The sequence below is a fragment of the Macaca nemestrina genome, chromosome 9, assembly GCF_043159975.1.
Source record: "Macaca nemestrina isolate mMacNem1 chromosome 9, mMacNem.hap1, whole genome shotgun sequence".
Taxonomy (NCBI): Eukaryota; Metazoa; Chordata; class Mammalia; order Primates; family Cercopithecidae; genus Macaca; species Macaca nemestrina.
In genome coordinates, this window is record NC_092133.1 from 45,042,287 (window position 1) to 45,060,427 (window position 18,141).

Here is an 18,141-nt window from a genome sequence, read left to right on the forward strand (position 1 = left end):
AGTTTACTATTGCTGATAACAAATTACCACAAACTTAGCAGTTTAAAACAATATACATTTATTATCTCACGTTTCTGTGGGTCAGTAGTCCAGACATGGTATAACTGGGTCCTCTCCTCAGGATCTCCCCAGGTTACCATCAAGGTGTTGACCAGGATGCTCGCGCAATGGAGGGTTACTAGGGAAGAATGGGCTTCCAAGTTTATTCAGGTTTGGGCAGAGTTCATTTTCTTGTGGTTATGTGACTGAAGGCCTTGGTGTTTTGCTGTTTTATCAGCTGGAGGCCACCCTCAGGTTCTAAAAACTATGCTCAGTTCCTTGTAAGGCAGTTTTCTCAACATATCTGTTTATTCCATCAAGCTAACAGGGAGAATCATTTGCTCTAATCTGCTAAGATGACGTGCAGTGGCATGATCTTTGCTCACTGCAACCTCTGCCTCCCGGGTTTAAGTGATTCCCCTGCCTCAGCCGTACAAGAAGCTGGGATTACAGGTGTGTGCCACCATATCCAGCTAATTTTTGTATTATTAGTAGAGACAGGGTTTCACCATGTTGGCCAGGCTGGCCTGGAACTCCTGACCTCAAGTGCTCCTCCAGCCTCAGCCTCCCAAAGTCCTGGGATTACAGGTGTGAGCCACCAAGCTGGGCCGACTTCTTATATAGTGTAATCAGGATTGACATCTTATCACCTTTGCCATATGGCATAACCTAATCAAGGGTGTGACATCTTACACCTTTGCCAGTTCTGTTGACTTGAACAAAGCCTCATATCCCACCCACGTTGAAGGGGAGGAGATTATACAAAGGCATAGATACTAGAAGATGGAAATCACTGGGGATCATTCTAGTGTCTGTTCATCTCATTATTATTATGAAAATCCACTTGCTTAGAGAAAGGAAAGTACATTTAATTTTTTAAATATGCCTCCATCAGTCTAATTAGGTCTTGATAAATTTCCTGAGGTGCATCCTCTCCAAGGTAAAAATCCACATGATTGTAGTGTGGAATCAGCTTGTAATAAATAAGGTTGGCAATTTGAGGAAGTAAATTTTTGACATCCTTGGGATCAGCCACAATGTCCTGTCCACCATTCCATATTGCTGTTGGAACTTCCATCTTAGTAATGTTGTATAAAGGAGGTGTAAGCTAAATGCAATAAAAGAGAGAGAAAAAAGTTTTTACAGAAAAATACATTATAGAAGTAACATTAACTATCAGCTGTTGAGCAAGTTCTTTAAATGCTACAAGTGTACAATTAGTTTACACTTAATGGTATAGAAACATTAAAATGTTAAAAATACTTGAAACCACTTTTGTGCACTAATATGAATTGTGAATCGAAAAAACAATGATTGTATTTCTGACTTGCACGTTTGGGAAAATAAGAAAAGATTCTAGAGGAAGAGGGTTCTTTTTTCCATGGGGGATCATCTTTCTAGTCAGCATTTGATCTCAGAATGTGACCTTTTCAAGCAAAATGTCGGATAGGATAAATATCCTTTCTCCTAGGCACAAATCTGGGCTCAGTGGCATTATCAATATTTGGGAATCAGCAGACTCTTCAGGGAGCATTGAGACCAATGCATGAAAGACATTTGAAGTATGATGTTAAAAAGGAGTCAGTCTGTTACAAATAACTAGTGACTATAGTACTCTATAAACTCTCAACAAATTTTCCCTTACTGCTTCTTTCTTGTATTGATTCAACACAATCTCTGGTCCAGGTAACCAGGTCTGGCCAGTTCGTCCTCCATTCTTCAGGCTACAGTGATTGTATGAGAGATAGGCATGTGACTAAAACTGGGCCAGAGGCCACTCTAGAATGCTTTGCCATAGCCATTGAGAATATAGTATCTTTTGGTGGAGGTTGGGGTGAGGGGGCCGTTGGAAAAACTGTATGAACTAAGTACATCTAGTCACCACTGTTTCCTCACAAGAGACAACCGTATTCTAAAATAGTGTGTGTGTGGCATATCCCCACCCCACTCCTGCCACGTACATCTAACTATAGCAGCTGTGGAGAAAAGTCAGATATTTCACAAGAGTTAGAATTGAGTTATACATTTTCATTATTATAGTTGTTATAGTAGTTGTTATGGTGACATTAAAAATTCCCACATTAAAAATTTTTTGGCTGGGCATGGTGGCTCAAGCGTGTAATCCCAGCACTTTGAGAAGCTGAAGCAAGAGAATCGCTTGAGCCCAGGAGTTCAAGATCAGCCTTCACAACATAGTGAGACCCTGACTTTATTTTTAAAGGTAAAAGAAAAAAAGAAAAAAAAAGAATTTTTTTTCCCCAAATTTCTACATCCTAGATTTGAAAAACCCAAGTATCATTGAAGACTACTTTTTCAGTTTAAGCTCAGTCTATCGGCAAGAAGCCAAAATCATTATTGGATTTCCTCACACACTTGGGAATAAAATAACAATAACAACAATACACATTTCCCTTTAATATAAAACTTTCTCTAAGTTTTCATAGATCTGGTGACACACCAGATCAAAAGTAGTACTATTTGCTAGGGAATGGTGTGCCCTGGCAGATACTACTACTTCCTAAAAATGATACTTCTTACTTATATATTTAATGATCCAAATAATGGTATTTTTAAAAGTGGCTAGTAAATGACATCCTAAAGAACTATTAGGCAGTCCTAGTTATTAAACATAGATAAGAAGTCAGAGAATATACTTTAAAAACAAATATGTTTTTTGTTTGTTTGTTTTTTGTTTTTGTTTTTCTGAGAAGGAATAAGTGTAGTGGAGAAGACTAGACTTTAAATCCAGGAATCCTGGGTCATATTCTGGTTGATTTTATTCCCCTTCCAACTTTTATTTTAGATTCAGGGGGTACATGTGCAGGCTTGTTACATAAGTAAATTGTATATCATGGAGATTTGGCTTACAAATGATTTTGTCATCCAGGTAATGAGCACAATACCCAATAGGTAGTTTTTCAATCCTCACTCTCCTCCCAGCCTCCATCCTCAAGTATGCCCCAGTATCTGTTCCCCTCTTTGTGTCCCTGTAAACTCAATGTTTAGCCCCCACTTATAAGTGAGAGCATGTGATATTTGGTTTTCTGTTCCTGTGTTCATTTACTTAGGATAATGGCCTTCACCTGCATTCACATTGCTGCAAAGCACATTATTTCATTCTTTCCCATGGCTGCATAGTATTCCATGGTGTATATGTACCATATTTTCTTTATTCGGTTCACCTCTTATGGGCATCTAGATTCCATGTCTTTGCTATTGTGAATGGTGCCACAATGAAATACGTGTACATGTGTCTTTTTGATAGAACAATTTATATTCCTTTGAGTATATACCTAGTAATGGGATTTGTAAGTCAAATCACAGTTCTGTTTTAAGTTGTTTGAGAAATTGTCACATTGCTTTCATTTACATTCCCACAAGCAGTGTATGTGCATTCTCTTTCTCTACAACCTCACTAACATCTGTTATTTTTTGACTTTAAAATAATAGCCATTCTGACTGGTGTAAGATGGTATCTCATCATGGTTTTGATTTTCATTTCTCTAATTATTATTGATATTGACCATTTTTCATATGCTTTTTGGATGCATGTATGCCTTCTTTTGAGAAGTGTTTGTTCATGTACTTTGCTCACTTTTTAATGGTGTTGTTTGGTTTTTCCTTGTTTGCTTAAGTTTCTTATAGATTTTGGATATTAGATCTTTGTCAAATGCATAATTTGAAAATATTTTATCTTATTCTTAGGTTGTGTGCTTACTCTAATAGTTTCTTTTGCTATTCAAAAGCTCTTTAATTTAATTAGGTTCCACTTGTCAACTTTTTGTTGTTGTTGTTGCAATTACTTTTGGCATCTTTATCATGAAAGTTTTGCCAGGTCCTATGTCTAGAATGGTATTTCCTAGGTTTTCTTTTAGGGTTTTTACAGTTGTAGGTTATACATTTAAGTCTTTAATCCATCTTGAGTTAATTTTTGTATATGGTAGAAAGAAGGAGTCCAGTTTCAATCTTCTGCATATGGCTAGCCAGTTATCTCAGCACCAATTATTGAATAGACAGTCCTTTCCCCATTGCTTGTTATTGTCAATTTTGTTGAAAATCAAATGATTGTAGGTGTTCAACTTTATTTCTGGGTTCTCTAACCTGTTCCATTGGTCTACGTATCTGTTTTTGTACCAATACCATGCTATTTTGGTTACTGTAAACTTGTAGTATAGTTTGAAGTCAAGTAATGCCTCCAACTTTGCTCTTTTTGTTTAGGATTGCCTTGGCTATTCAGGCTTCTTTTGGGTTTCATATGAATTTTAAAATAGTTTTTCTAATTCTATGTCAGTTGTCATTTGTAGTTTGATAGGAATAGCATTGAATCTGTAAATTGATTTCGACAGTATGGCCATTTAAATGATATTGATTCTTCCTATCCATGAACATGGAATGTTTTTCCATTTGTATCATCTCTGATTTCTTTGAGCAGTGTTTTAAAGTTCTCATTGTAGAGAGCTTTCATTTCCCTGATTAGCTGTATTCACATTTTATTCTTTTTGTGGCTATTGTGATTGGGATTATGTTCTTGACTTGGCTCCCAGCTTGGACATTGTTACTGATTTTGGTATGTTGATTTTGTATCCTAAAACGTTACTGAAGTTATTTATCAGTGTAAGGAGCTTCTAGAATGAGAGTATGAGGTTTTTTAGATATAGAATCACAACATCCATGAAAAGAGATAGTTTGACTTCCTCTCTTCCTATTTAGATGCCATTTATTTCTTTCTCTTGTGTGATTGCTCTGGCTAGGACTTCCAGTACTATGTTCAACAGAAGTGGTGACAGTGGACATTCTTGTCTTGTTTCAGTTCTCATTGTCTTGTTTCAGTTCTCAAGGGGAATGCTTCAAGCTTTTGCCTATTCAGTATTATGTTGGCTGTGGGTTTGTTATAAATGGCACTTAATATTATTATTTTCTTTTCTTTTCTTTTCTTTTTTTTTTTTTTGAGACAGAGTCTTGCTCTGTTGCTTAGGCTGGAGTGCAACGGTGCAATTTCGGCTCACTGCAACCTCTGCCTCCTGGGTTTAAGCTATTCTGGTGCCTCAGCCTCCCAAGTAGCTGGAATTACAGGTGCCTGCCACTACACCCAGCTAATTTTTGTGTTTTTAATAAAGATGGGGTTTCACCATGTTGGCCAGGCTAGTCTCAAACTTCTGACCTCAAGTGGTCCACCCGCCTCAGACGGGATACAGATGCAGAATGTGCAGGTTTGTTATATAGGTGTACATGTGCCATGGTGGTTTGATGCTCCTCTTGACTCATCCTCTAAGTTCCCTTTCCTCACCATCCAACCCTCAACAGGCCCTGGTGTGTGTTGTTCCCCTCTCTGTGTCCATGTGTTCTCATTGTTCAACTCCCACTTATGAGTAAGAACATGTGGTATTTGATATTCTGTTCCTCTGTTAGTTTGCTGAGGATGATGGCTTCCAGCTGCATCCGTGTCCCTGCAAAGGACATTATCTCATTGGCCGCATAGTGCTATGACTGCATAGTATTCCATGGTGTATGTGTACCACATTTTCTTTATCCAGTCTATTATTGATTGGCATTTGGGTTGGTTCCATGTCTTTGTTATTGTAAACAGTGCTGCAGTAAACATACATGTGCATGTATCTTTATAGTAGAATGATTTAGATTCCTTTGGGTATATACCCAGTAATGAGATTGTGGGGTCAAATGGTATTTTTGATTCTAGATCCTTGAGGAATAGCCACGCTATCTTCCACAATGGTTGAATTAATTCACATTCCCACCAACAGTGTAAAAGTGTTCCTATTTCTTCACAGCCTTGCCAGCATCTATTGTTTCCTGACTTTTTAATAATCGCCATTCTGACTGGCATGAGATGGTATCTCATTGTGGTTTTGATTTGCATTTCTCTGATGATCAGTGATGTTGAGCTTTTTTTCATATGTTTGTTGGGATGGCTTTTATTATTTTGAGGTAAGTTTCTTTGATGCTTAGTTTGTTGAGGGTTTTTAACGTGAAGGGATGTTGAATTTTCTTAAGAGTCTTTGCTGTGTCTATTGAGATAATCTTGTGGTTTTTGTTTTTATTTCTGTTTATGCGATGCCTCAAATGTATTGATTTGCATATTTTGGACCAACTTTGCAACCCAGGAATAAAGCCTACTTGATTGTTGTGAACTAGCTTTTTGATGTGTTGCTGTATTAGGTTCACTAGTATTTCATTGAGAATTTTTGCATATATGTTTATCAGGGATATTGGCCTGAAGTTTTCTTTATTTGTTGTGTTTCTGGTAGATTTTGGCATCAGAATGATGGATGCTGGCTTCAAAAAATGAGTTATGGAAGAGCCCCTCCTCCTCGATTTTTTGGAATTATTTCAGTAAGATTGGCACCAGCTCTTCTTACAAGTATAGTAAAATTCGACTGTAATTCATTCTGGTCCAGGGCTTTTTCTGGTTGGTAGTGTTTTAGTACCGATTCAATTTTGGAACTTGTTATTGATCTGTGTATGGTTTCAATTGCTTCCTGATATAATCTTTGGAGGTGTTATGCTTCCCGAAATTTATGCATTTCTTCTAGATTTTCCACTTTGTGTGTGTAGAGGTGATAATGATCGTCTCTGAGGAATTATTGTGTATCTGTGGGGTGGTGGTAATGTCCCCATTGTCATTTCTGACTGTATTTATTTGAATCTTCTCTCTTTATTAGTCTAGCTAGCAGTCTATCAATTTTATTTATTCTGTCAAGGAACCAACTTGTGATTTTGTTGATCTTTTGTGTGTTTCTTTGCATCTCAGTTTCATTCAGTTAAGCCGTGATTTTGGCTATTTTTTCTTCTGCTAGCTCTGGAGTTGGTTTGCTCTTGTTTTTCTAGTTTCTCTAGGTGTGATGTTAGGTTGTTAATTTGAGATACTTCTAACTTTTTGACGTGGTTGTTTAGCACTATAAGCTTTCCTCTTAACACTCCTTTAGCTGTGTCCCAGAGATTCTGGTATATTGTATCTTTGTTTTCATTACTTTCAAAGAATTTCTTGATTTCTGCCTGTATTTCATTATTTACCCAAAAGTCATTCAGGAGAAGGTTGTCTACTTTCCTTATAATTGCATGGTTTTGATGGATTGTCTTGATATTGGTTTCTACTTTTATTGTACTGTGATTCATGAGTGTATATGGTATAATTTCAGTTTTTGTTTAATTTGTTGAGAATTGCTTTATGGTTGCATGTGTGGTCGATTTTAGAGTGTATGCCATGTGCACATGAGAAGAGTATGTATTCTGCTGTTGTTGGGCAGAGTGTTCTCCAGATGTCTGCTCAGTCTATTTGGTTAGGTGTCAAGTTTAGGTTCCAAATATCTTTGTTAGTTTTCTGCATCAAAGATCTGTCTAGTACTGTTAGTGGGGTGTTGAAGTCTCTCACTATTGTCGTGTGATTATCTAAGTCTCTTTGTAGGTCTCTAAGGGCTTGTTTTATGAATCTAGGTGCTCCTGTCTTGGGTGCATGTATATTTAGGATAGTTGTCTTCTTGTTAAATTCAACCCTTTATCATTATTTAATGCCCTTCTCTGTTCCTTTTGATAATTGTTTACTTAAATTCTGTTTTGTCTTAAGCAAGATTAGCAACCCCTGGTCTTTTTTCTTTTCATTTATTTGATAGATATTTCTCCCTCCCTTTTCTTTGAGCCTATGAGTGTCATTGCATGCAAGATGGGTCTCATGTAGGTAGCATACAGTTAGGTCTTGCTTCTTTAAGCAATTTGCAATTCTTTGCATTTTAAGTGAGGCATTTAGCCTGTTTGCGTTCAAGGTTAATATCGATATATGTAGATTTGATCCTGTCATTGTGTTGTTAGCTGGTTGTTATGTAGGCTTGATTGTATAGCTGCTTTCTAGTGTCAGTGGTCTATGTATTTAAGTGTGCTTTTGTAGTATCTGGTAACAGTCTTTCATTTCCATGTTTAGCATTCCATTAAGGACCTCTTGGAAGGCAGGTCTGGTGGTAATAAATTCTCTTAGCAATTTTGCCTGAAAAATATTTTATATCTTCTTCACTTATAAAGCTTAGTTTGTCTGTATGTGAAATTCTTGGTTGGAATTTCTTTTCTTTAAGGCTGTTGAATACAAGCCCCTAATCTCTTCTGGCTTCTAGGGTTTCTGCTGAAAGGTCCACAGTTAGCCTGATGAGGTTCCCTTTGTAACTGCCCTTTCTCTCTAGCTGCCTTTAATATTTTTTCTTTCACATAGACCTTGGAGAATCTGATGACTGTATGTCTTGGGGATGGTTGTCTTATATACTATCTTGCAGGGGTTCTCTGAATTTCCCAAATTTAAATGTTGACCTCTCCAGTGAGGTTAGGGAAATTTTCATGGACAATATCATCAAATATGTTTTCCAAGTTACTTGCTCTCTCTCCCTCTCTTTCAGGAATGCCAGAGAGCTGTAGGTTTGGTGTCTTTACATAATCCCATATTTTCTCCAGATTTTGTTCATTTTAAAAATTCTTTTTCTTTATTTTTGTCTGACTGGGTTCACTGAAATAACCAGTCTTCAATCTCTGAGATTTTTTCCTGAAATTCTGCCATACTATTCTGCCATTAATACTTCTGATTATATTATGAAATTCCTATAGTGAGTTTCCCAGCTCTATCATATCAATTTGGTTATTTCTTAAAATGGCTATTTCATCTTTCAGCTGTTAAATTATTTTACTGGATTCCTTAGATTCCTTGGACTGAGTTTCAACTTTCTCCTGAATTTCAATGATCTCTGTTGCTATCCAGATTCTGAACTGTGTATCTGTCATTTCAGTCACTTCCATTTGGATAAGAACCATTGCTGGAAAAGTAGTGTGGTCATTTAGAGGTCATTTGCCTTTTCAAATTTCCAGAGTTCTTGCACTGATTCCTTCTCAACTGTTTTGGCCGATATTCCTTTAATCTTTGAAGTTGCTGTCCTTTGGATGAGGCTTTTTGCTCTTATGTTCTTTGAAGCCTTTGATATAAGTTGTGTTTAGTTGACCGGCTTCATTTCTGAATGACTTCAGGGTGCCAGGGCTCAGCTCAGCACTCCTGGGCTGTGTGCTATAACCTTGGTAGGTGGGACCATGTGCAAAGCTTTGTTCTCTGGCCACTACTGTACTGGAGAGGCTGAGATGTTCCTCATATACTGGCAACAACACTCTGATGGGAGGCGGGGCAAAAGCACTTCATCCTAGCAGTGGTGGTGGTAAGGTTTGCACACATGCATGCTTGCAAAGCAGTCATGGGAGACTACAAGTATGTTCACATTGGTAGGGGCCCATCTGCAAAAGCTCTCCTATGGCTAGGCAGAATCTGCCAGTGAAGGAGGTATGGCAGTGACCACTGGGGAAGCACCCTGGTTGGGCATGTGAGGCTGTGCTGCAAGTGGGTGCAGCCAGGCAGGAAACCTGAGAGAGGCCAGCAGACAGGGATGTGCTGAGATCACACTGGCCACAACCCATGGGTAAGATAGCCCTGTTCTGTTTAGGTTCAACAGTCAACAAAGGCCAATGCCACCTAGAGGAGCTTGGCGAGCCTTGGGGAATGGATGTCACTGGCCGTATTTCACTGCAACTCTTCCTGCACCAAACCCTCTTGGCTTTGCACAGGCAAGAGTCCTGTCCCTGCCAACTCTCCAAGCAGCTCTGCCTACTAGCTCAAATGTCTATGGGGGTTGTGGGGTGTCCTGCAGCTATGTCCATAGTAAGAGTGGGCCATTGCACTGCTATTTAACTCACCTCTTCCCCAGGAGCTAGTCAGGGCCTGGAATGAGTCCTGGTGCTCAGCAACCCCGTGCAGGCTTCCCAGAATCCTCCCTCTAGCCCAGGCTCAGCATCCTACCTCCATTCACTCTCAATGCCTTTCTTCTGAAGATCTGCTTAGAGTGTTCCAATCTTCTTGATGGTCTTGTCTCTTAATGGGAGAACCTCTTCCTGGCTGTGTCTAGTTGCCCATCTTGAGCCCCTCTCTCTGGTTGTTTACTAGCTGAATAACTCTGGTAATTTACCTACCCTCTCTGTACCTCTGAAAAAAATAGGGATAATAATATTTACTTTGCAATGTCGTTGTAAAAATTAGAAATAATGATGTGGCACATGGCAAGAACCCAATAAGCAGCTTGTGAGAACAGCAATAAGCAATATCCAGTGTGGTAAATGGAAGTGGCAGGTGCTTAATGAGTGGATACTATTTTTGTTAGTTCATTTGCAGCATGGAACTGATTATGAGGATTATTTTTATACCTGGTGAAAGTGCATCATGTTCTGATCAGAGTTTCCCCAATCAAAAGCTTGGAGCCGACCAGAATTAACAGCCTAAAATAAAATAAACACATTAAAATAATATAAGAAAATAGTGTACATTTAAAGACAGTACAGAAGAAATATACAAAGAAGATTAACATTATGCCCCACTCTTTAGAAATGTAGTTCAATAAAGATTAAGAAAATAAGTAATAAAAAGTGATAACTCTTACCGTAATTCACAGAATTGGTACAATCTTTTACTCATTCCTGTATCTTTCCAATGAAAATCATCAGATTTTTTCATTTAAATCCAATGCCTTTAAATGTTATCATGCTGCACACAGAAATATTTTTTAAAGATGCAAAATTGAATGATTCTTGAATATCTTTGCTTCAGGAATTTTAATAATTTTTTTAAAGGCATTAACTATAAATTTCTTACATTTAAAAATTACTGCTATTGTTATTATACAACTTTGTACCTTATCCTCATGATGTGGTCTAAGCTGTTATGATTATATTCCCTATCCTTAAACATTGTTTTCACTATTAAAAGAAATATTCACCTACTGAGCTTTCCCAGTTGTGTGTGAGGTACATGGCTGCTGTCTGCCTCCCATATGCCAGGGCAAGCCACCTGCTGTGATGTGCATAACGTAGCCATGGGCTGACTGAGACACTGTGCATGACTACTTTTGCATTTTGGTATTGAAACTTCAAGTATTAGAATATAAGGACATTCATATACACAGCATTTCATTTTTCTGTTATTTGCCACCCACGAAGGATCGATGAGGCAGATAACTTTTACATTTATGTCAAGCACTTCATTAAATTATTCTCAGACTCTTCTGTGTTTTCCTTTCTTAGCTTGAATCTCAGATATTTTTCCCACTTACTAATTTAGTCCTGATTTTTAGTTTAAAATTATTCCCATCATGATTTATATTCAGAGAGGCAGCAGTCTGCTGCTGTTGAAATTCTGCGAGCTTTTAGAAATGGGAGGCAATAGGATGTAGTACTTAGGAACTTGGGCTCTAGGATCAAATCTGGTGATTTGGTTTGGCTCTGTGTCCCCACCCAAATCTCATCTCTAATTGTAACCCCTGCGTGTCAGGGGAGGGGCCTACTGGGGGTGTCCCCACCCAAATCTCATCTCTAATTGTAACCCCCACGTGTCAGGGGAGGGGCCTAGTGAGAGGTGACTGAATCATGGGGGCGGGATTCCCCTTTGTTGTTCTCGTTATAGTGAGTGAGTTCTCACAAGACCTGGTTGTTTGAAAGTGTGTGGCACTTCCCGCTTTATGCTGTCTGTCTCCTGCGCCGCCATGGTAAGACGTGCTTGCTTCCTCTTCGCTTTCCGCCATGATAGTAAGTTTCCTGAGGCCTCCTAGCCATGCTTCCTGTACAACCTGTGGAGCTGTGAGTCTATCAAACCTCTTGTCTTCATAAATTACCCAGTCTCAGGTAGTTCTTTATAGTAGTGTGAAAGACACTAATACACCTTGTTTGTATCCAGGCTTAATAGACTACTGAATCTGTGATTCAAAGCAAGATATTTGTGAAATGAGAATGATAGTAACACTATTTCTTAGGATTGTGAAGATTATGGTAACATCTATAAAGCATGTAGCACCTAGTAATACCCAACAAACAGCTTTTTTTCACTAGGATTACTACCATCATCATGATCATCACTTTTCCCTTAGCTGCCTATGTAACTTATAACCAAATATTTACCATGCCCCCACCATCCCCACTTATTTCTATCCTGAAGAGGATTTTCTGTCAAAGGGGAAAAGTTTTTCTTAAGTGAAGTCAATTGTAAAATGTATAAGGAATAGGCAGCCATACGCAGTGCTCACGCCTATAATCCCAGCACTCTGGGAGGCTGAGGTGGGAGGACTATTTGAGTCCAGCAGTCCAAGACCAGCCTAAGCAACAAAACAAGACCTCATCTTTGTACAAAGAATCAAAAGTTATCCGGGCATGGTGGTGCATGCCTATGGTGCCAGCTACTCAGGAAGCTGAGATGGGAGGATTGCTTAAACCCAGCATGTCAAGGCTACAGTGAGCCATGATTGTACCACTGTACTCCAGCCTGGGTACAATGATAGTACCACTGCATGCTTTTTTTGAGACCCTGTCTCAAAAAATAAATAAATAACATGCTATGACATTTGTAGAGTGGGGGGATATCAATGCCTTTACTAAAAAGTTGTCATAATAATTCAGTGAGACTGAATAAAATCACATGTATGAGCAGCAAGAAGAGCATATATTAAGTGCTCAAAAACTGTGAAATTAAACGTGTACTACCTTGGAAGGTCATGCTCATAAGAGGACTTATCTGTCTCCTCATCAGTAGGAAGCCCTATATTCTGAACATCTTTCTTCTTAAAGGAACTTGAAGCCTTATATCCTGGAGGTCAAACTCTTCCAAGTATTTCAGAAATTCTCACCTAGTATTTCAGGCTATCTATAGTACTGATTGTCTAAAACAGGGAGCAAATTTGTTAGGGTATATATTAAAATGCAAATTCCTGGGGGGGGGTCTCAGATATATTAAACCTTTAAGAAGACACCAACCCTCTCCCAGTCATAGAATTATTTATATTTTGTTCACTTTTCAAAAGGCGTTGTGACTGCCATCAGCCAAGAATATAGGCAAATATTACATAATAAACAAATGAATGTGCGTGCACATGTGTGTGCATGCATACACAAAGACACACACAAGCCTCAGAAAGTCAAACCAATTAAATTAGACTTATCTCTGAGCTTTCTGTATATTGAGTAACAAAATAAAACAAATAAAACTTTAACTGAGGGTAAAAACATAAGCCATAAATCCATTTTAGTTCTTCCCTAGCTTTCAGTTTGCTCTGAATAAAGCATCATTTCCACATTCTCAAATGCCCCATATATTGATTGGAGGATGAACAGCTCTTTCTAGAATAAGATGCATCATTTTATATAAAGTTCTATTAGAGTTGATGACTTTCTGAAAGAGGAAATAAAAGCCTTCCCTTGAAATGCAGTTTGGAATAATCTAAGGATCAGAACTCAGTCAGAATATCTGAGAACCATGCTCAAAACCCAGACACTGAGGACAAGGAGAAGAAGTGGGAATGAAGTAAATAAAAATGAGGAGTTGATGCTGATTCCAAAAACATCAATGTGACAGTGGCGGGTGCCTGCAGAACCCTGCAGTGAGCTCTCTGAGAGCACTCCTTGAGGGTCTTGCAGAGGTATGTGTGCATCAAGCAGGAATACGACAGAGGTATGTGTGCATCAAGAAGGAATAAGAAGCACGTACCTGGGCCCAGTGCAGCATATTCTGAACAGATGTTCCCGCAGGATTGTGTGACAAGTAAACATCCAAGCGACTCTGCAAAGAGATTACTTCTCATTTAGAGGCTAATCATATTATCATACCACAAGTAAACATTTGAGAGAAATTTAAAATATTTCTTCTTTTTCTCTTTTCCCTTTCTTTATTTCTTTTTTTATTTTTATTTTTATTTTTGAGATGGAGTCTCGCTTGTTGCCCAGACTGGAGTGCAGTGGTGCGATCTTGGCGTGCTGCAGGCTCCACCTCCTGGATTCCATTCTCCTGCCTCAATCTCCCGAGTAGCTGGGATTACAGGCGTGTACCACCACGCCCAGCTAATTTTGTTTTTGTATTTTTAGTAGAGACGGAGTTTCACCATGTCAGCCAGGGTAGTCTTGATCTCCTACCTGCCTTGGCCTCCCCAAAGTGCTGGAATTACAGGTGTGAGCCACCGCGCCCAGCCTCTTTTCCCTTTCTTTAAGGAAAAAAACATGTACCATATAATCTGAAGACATATTAACCAAAGAAGCCCATCTTAGAAGAACTTTTTCCTCCACCGACTCCGTCCTGTCCTCAAACCTACAGGGGGAATCCCACTGGGCAAAGACAAAAGGAAATCTTTTTCCAGACTCAACTCCCATAGGTTCAAGGGTATAGGAGATTAAAGGATAAAAACCCCAGTGATCTTCTCCTTCACCCCATGTTAAGTCCCAAAGGACATTCAAAGGGAGCTGTTGACCCTAAGGTGCTAATAATAGATCTGAATGTTACCTTTTGTTTTCTGAATTTTAAAATGTGGTAAATATTCTACAGGACTCTGAAAGTTTGTGTGGCATAATTAATTCAGTCGGTTTATTCAGATATCTTATGGATAAACAACCACACACACACACAAGAACAAAAACAAAACACGCACACAAACTCTTGATTCTCTTATATTTTCAACTGCACTGTTTTTAAAATAAGAAGAGTTATTTTCAACCAAAGTAAGCATCAGAAACATCTTAGGGCTTTAAAAATATTTTAACCTACTTATTAAGCTATCCAAATGTACTGAATACAAATCAAAATCTCAAAGGTTGAGTTCTGGATATGTGTATTTTTCCAAAGTTCCACCAATATTACTTATGCACCCCTGGTTATGGTTCTTTGAAACAAATGTCCGTGAAGGTGCTGTAATATTTTGTAAGCCTTGCTTTTTGGCAGGAAGACAAAAGGTGATCTGAAAAAAGGTGTCCATATGGACAGCAAGGGCCAATGAATAGTCAAGGGTGTTATTTTGTGATGTCTTTCTTTAGCAAACTCTTAGGATATGCTGAGAGGGTGCTTTTAAAATACACTCATTTGTGTTTGTTTCAAGGTCTTTTTACTCAGCTCTATCTACATGATATGCTTTCCCCTATATATATCCTTACATCTAAGTGATAGGCAAGCATAGTTTCCACTGTACATTGAGAAAGTGAGAGAAGAATGTAGAAAGGCAGTGGCTAAGACATGTTTTGCATAAAAAGTCTTTTATAAATCTTTCTTGAAAGCAAGAAATATTTTAAGCAGTGCTTTCCACTGACTGGAAGATTAGGCTCTGGGCAGAAGTCTGTGAGAGAGGTGGAGACCAACTTCAGCCTGATCCTACCTCTGGTTTCAAACACATCTCCTCTCTTTCCCTCCTCCCTCCCCCAACTCCTTGGGTCATCATGGAAAATATCTCAGTTAAGTTAGACATTACTTGACAAGAACGCTGACACTGATCCTTCTCAGTACCCCTTGAACAATAAATTTGTAGCTGTTGTTGAAGAACCATCTCTCCTTTTATCTCTTTGGATTAAGGAAGTAAGTGGTTCATAAAATAACTTTCCAAATCAGCTGTGAAAGTGGAAAATTGGTAAAAATAAAAATACAAATGTCTGGACTCATCCCTTGATATTCTACTTCAGTGAATATGACATAAGGCTCAAGCACAGCAAGATAAATATCAAACCCATAGCCTTTATCTAAGTGAAGGACGTTTCAGGTAAGAAGAGATGAGAATTGTTGGCAGTAAAGCTTTCTTCTCAAATCCTCCTGTGAAAGCAAGTGGACTCTCAACCCTCACTGGAAGCCATGAATGTACTGATGACATTCCAAAAGCAAAAAGGAAACCTCGAATTGCAGTTGCCATATACTCCAGAATGAACTTTCATCACCTCTGTGCAACAAAACAATGTTTTCCCAGACCCAATTACTTACACTTACCATATTTAAGTTTTGCGGATCAAATCCACTCAGAGTAAATAGGAAGTTGCTGCAAATACGATGGAATAGCTTCCGACTGCACACTTTGGTGGCAATGAATTTGTCAAACAATGTATGAGGGTGGAACATTTTGTCACCAAACAACACCTACAAGATAATTTAAAACCATCAAATCTTATAGACGTGGATATCAAAAGTGGAGAAAGAGGTAGTTCAAAGAAGGACTGCACAGTATTAGGTGACATCTGCTCAGTGTTGGTCCTTAGTGAAATCATGAGGCTTGTTATTAGGTATGTAATCCTTCCAATGCACCTCTTAATGGCTTTTCCCAAAAGCCCTTAATTGGGGTGTTTTTTAGAATGCCCCTTGAGAAACTAGTTCCCACAGGAAATTTGTAAGGCTTTGGAGTGAGGCATACATGTGTTTCATTCTGGATTCAAACACATTCTATACCTTAGGAGAGTTTTAAATTTCTATTATAAATTTTCTTGTCTATAAAATGGAAAAATGTTCTTATAGGCAGGGCTGTTGTAAAGTTAGTAGGTCATGTTTAAAAGACAATTAGTGCAGTTCCTAGCATCTAGTACACATGAAAATATTATTTAATTAAAATATAAATTAATGTAATTATTATTACTGTCACAATTAGTGACTCATACAGATTTGAGCCATTCCTTCCGGAATCCTTTAATGAATTCTTTCTATAGACAAAAGCTTAACCCACATAAATGAATCTTTACTAGTGGAATTTCAGGCAGTGTTGCCAGCAAGTTCCTTTGCGTCACAGCTACTAGTTTTATAATATTAGCATAATAAACTACATATAAAGTTAAAAAGATATTTTTTAGTTCTTAAAACTTTGGAAACACCCATTTACAGTAAAAATAAACACACATTTCTTCTGGAATTCTTTATTAACCAGATATTACAACTAAAGAACAGTAATAACTAGCATTTATTCACTTAAAATCTAATTCACTTTAAGATCTTATACTATATCTAGAAAACTAGATCAAGTAAATTCCTACTGTTCATAGCTTATTAAATTCTGACTTTAAAAATGATTGTCTTATATAGGCAGATATAATCTTTATTTAATGGAATATTTGATATTCCATGGAATATTAATGGAATATATGAAGTACCAAGATTTCATACTCCGCTTCATGCCCAAGAGAGGAAGAGAGGGATAGAGGCAGGGAAAGAGGAAGGGAAGGAGGGAGAGGGAGAGAAGATGGAGGAGGAAGAAGAAGAAGAGGAAGAAGAAAAAGGGAAGGGAAAGGAAGGACAACAATATGTTAAACTACTTCAAACCACACTTCTCAATTATTTAGGTCTGGAAAGTAATAATAAGCCTTATACATATTATCTAATTGATTCCAGACTCTTCTTCATTTTATCACAATCACTAGGACACTTAGATAATACCCTAGATAATTAATTTAACTTGCCAAATTGTAATTCTTCCTGTGTAAATGTCCCCATAATAATTTAATAATAGTAGCAGCATACACTCATAAAAGGAGTATATCTTTTAAAATAATGTTGACATTTACTTCATGTTTTCAAGTGTGACAATTTAAATAGATTGTCAAATGAATAAATAAAGTAAAAGGCAGGATCTGACTTTAACCAGTAAACAAATTTATTTTTATTTATCAATAACTTAGTCATCCATGCTTGGCAAAACAAATCCATGTGAAAGAAAATAGCCAGTTCATAAAAGTAATCAACAATGAAAATGCAGTGTTAAGAAACAGGTGACATCTACCGTAATGGATTCTTGGTTCTCTGTTCTGAAACCTGGAGTTGGCTTTCCCAAATACAGAGTAAATTAGCAGGACATTCTCTGATTCCACTCTACCTCAATATCCCGTGACTCAGCAAAATTACTATGCATTTACCCAAAGGCGAATAATTTCTCCTTTACCCTAACCTAAAAGAGAGGATATTAATGAGGCCAGCCAGTAGGAGAGCACCCATGTACACAGTAGCAAACATGCCAACTTGTAGATGTAATTCCAAGTTGGCTCTGGAGGAGGCATGTTTGTCACATAACAGCAGGGAGCCAGTCTCCTTCTAGTAGCTCTTTTGGTATGTGTGAGAATTAGAAAAGGCACCTCTCTTTATGGCAACATGGCCCCATGCCAGGGCACATGGCTTGCTAAGCAGAACATGGGCTGGATTCAGCCCTCAACAGCCCATTGAGCCGGTCACCCTTGTTCACTAGCTTCTTCAGGTTGGCATTGAAAAAGTGGAAAAACCACCACATATAAAAAAGACCATTGGTTGGGTTGCCT

The 18,141-nt window shown here is 38.1% G+C and overlaps 1 protein-coding gene across 2 annotated transcripts in view; it reads right to left on the reverse strand.

Moving 5' to 3' along the window:
* Positions 1 to 887: 887 nt before the first annotated feature.
* LOC105480804 (lipase family member K) overlaps positions 888 to 18,141 on the reverse strand; it is a 40,010-nt gene continuing 22,756 nt past the window's right edge. For both annotated transcript variants that reach the window (XM_011739978.2, XM_071068851.1), the window contains 4 exons: positions 15,842 to 15,988; positions 13,595 to 13,666; positions 10,273 to 10,344; positions 888 to 1,147 (listed from right to left, as the gene is read on the reverse strand). In XM_011739978.2, the coding sequence (XP_011738280.2) occupies positions 908 to 1,147; positions 10,273 to 10,344; positions 13,595 to 13,666; positions 15,842 to 15,988 (531 nt within the window). In that variant the 3' untranslated portion in view covers positions 888 to 907. The remainder of the gene's footprint in view (positions 1,148 to 10,272; positions 10,345 to 13,594; positions 13,667 to 15,841; positions 15,989 to 18,141) is intronic.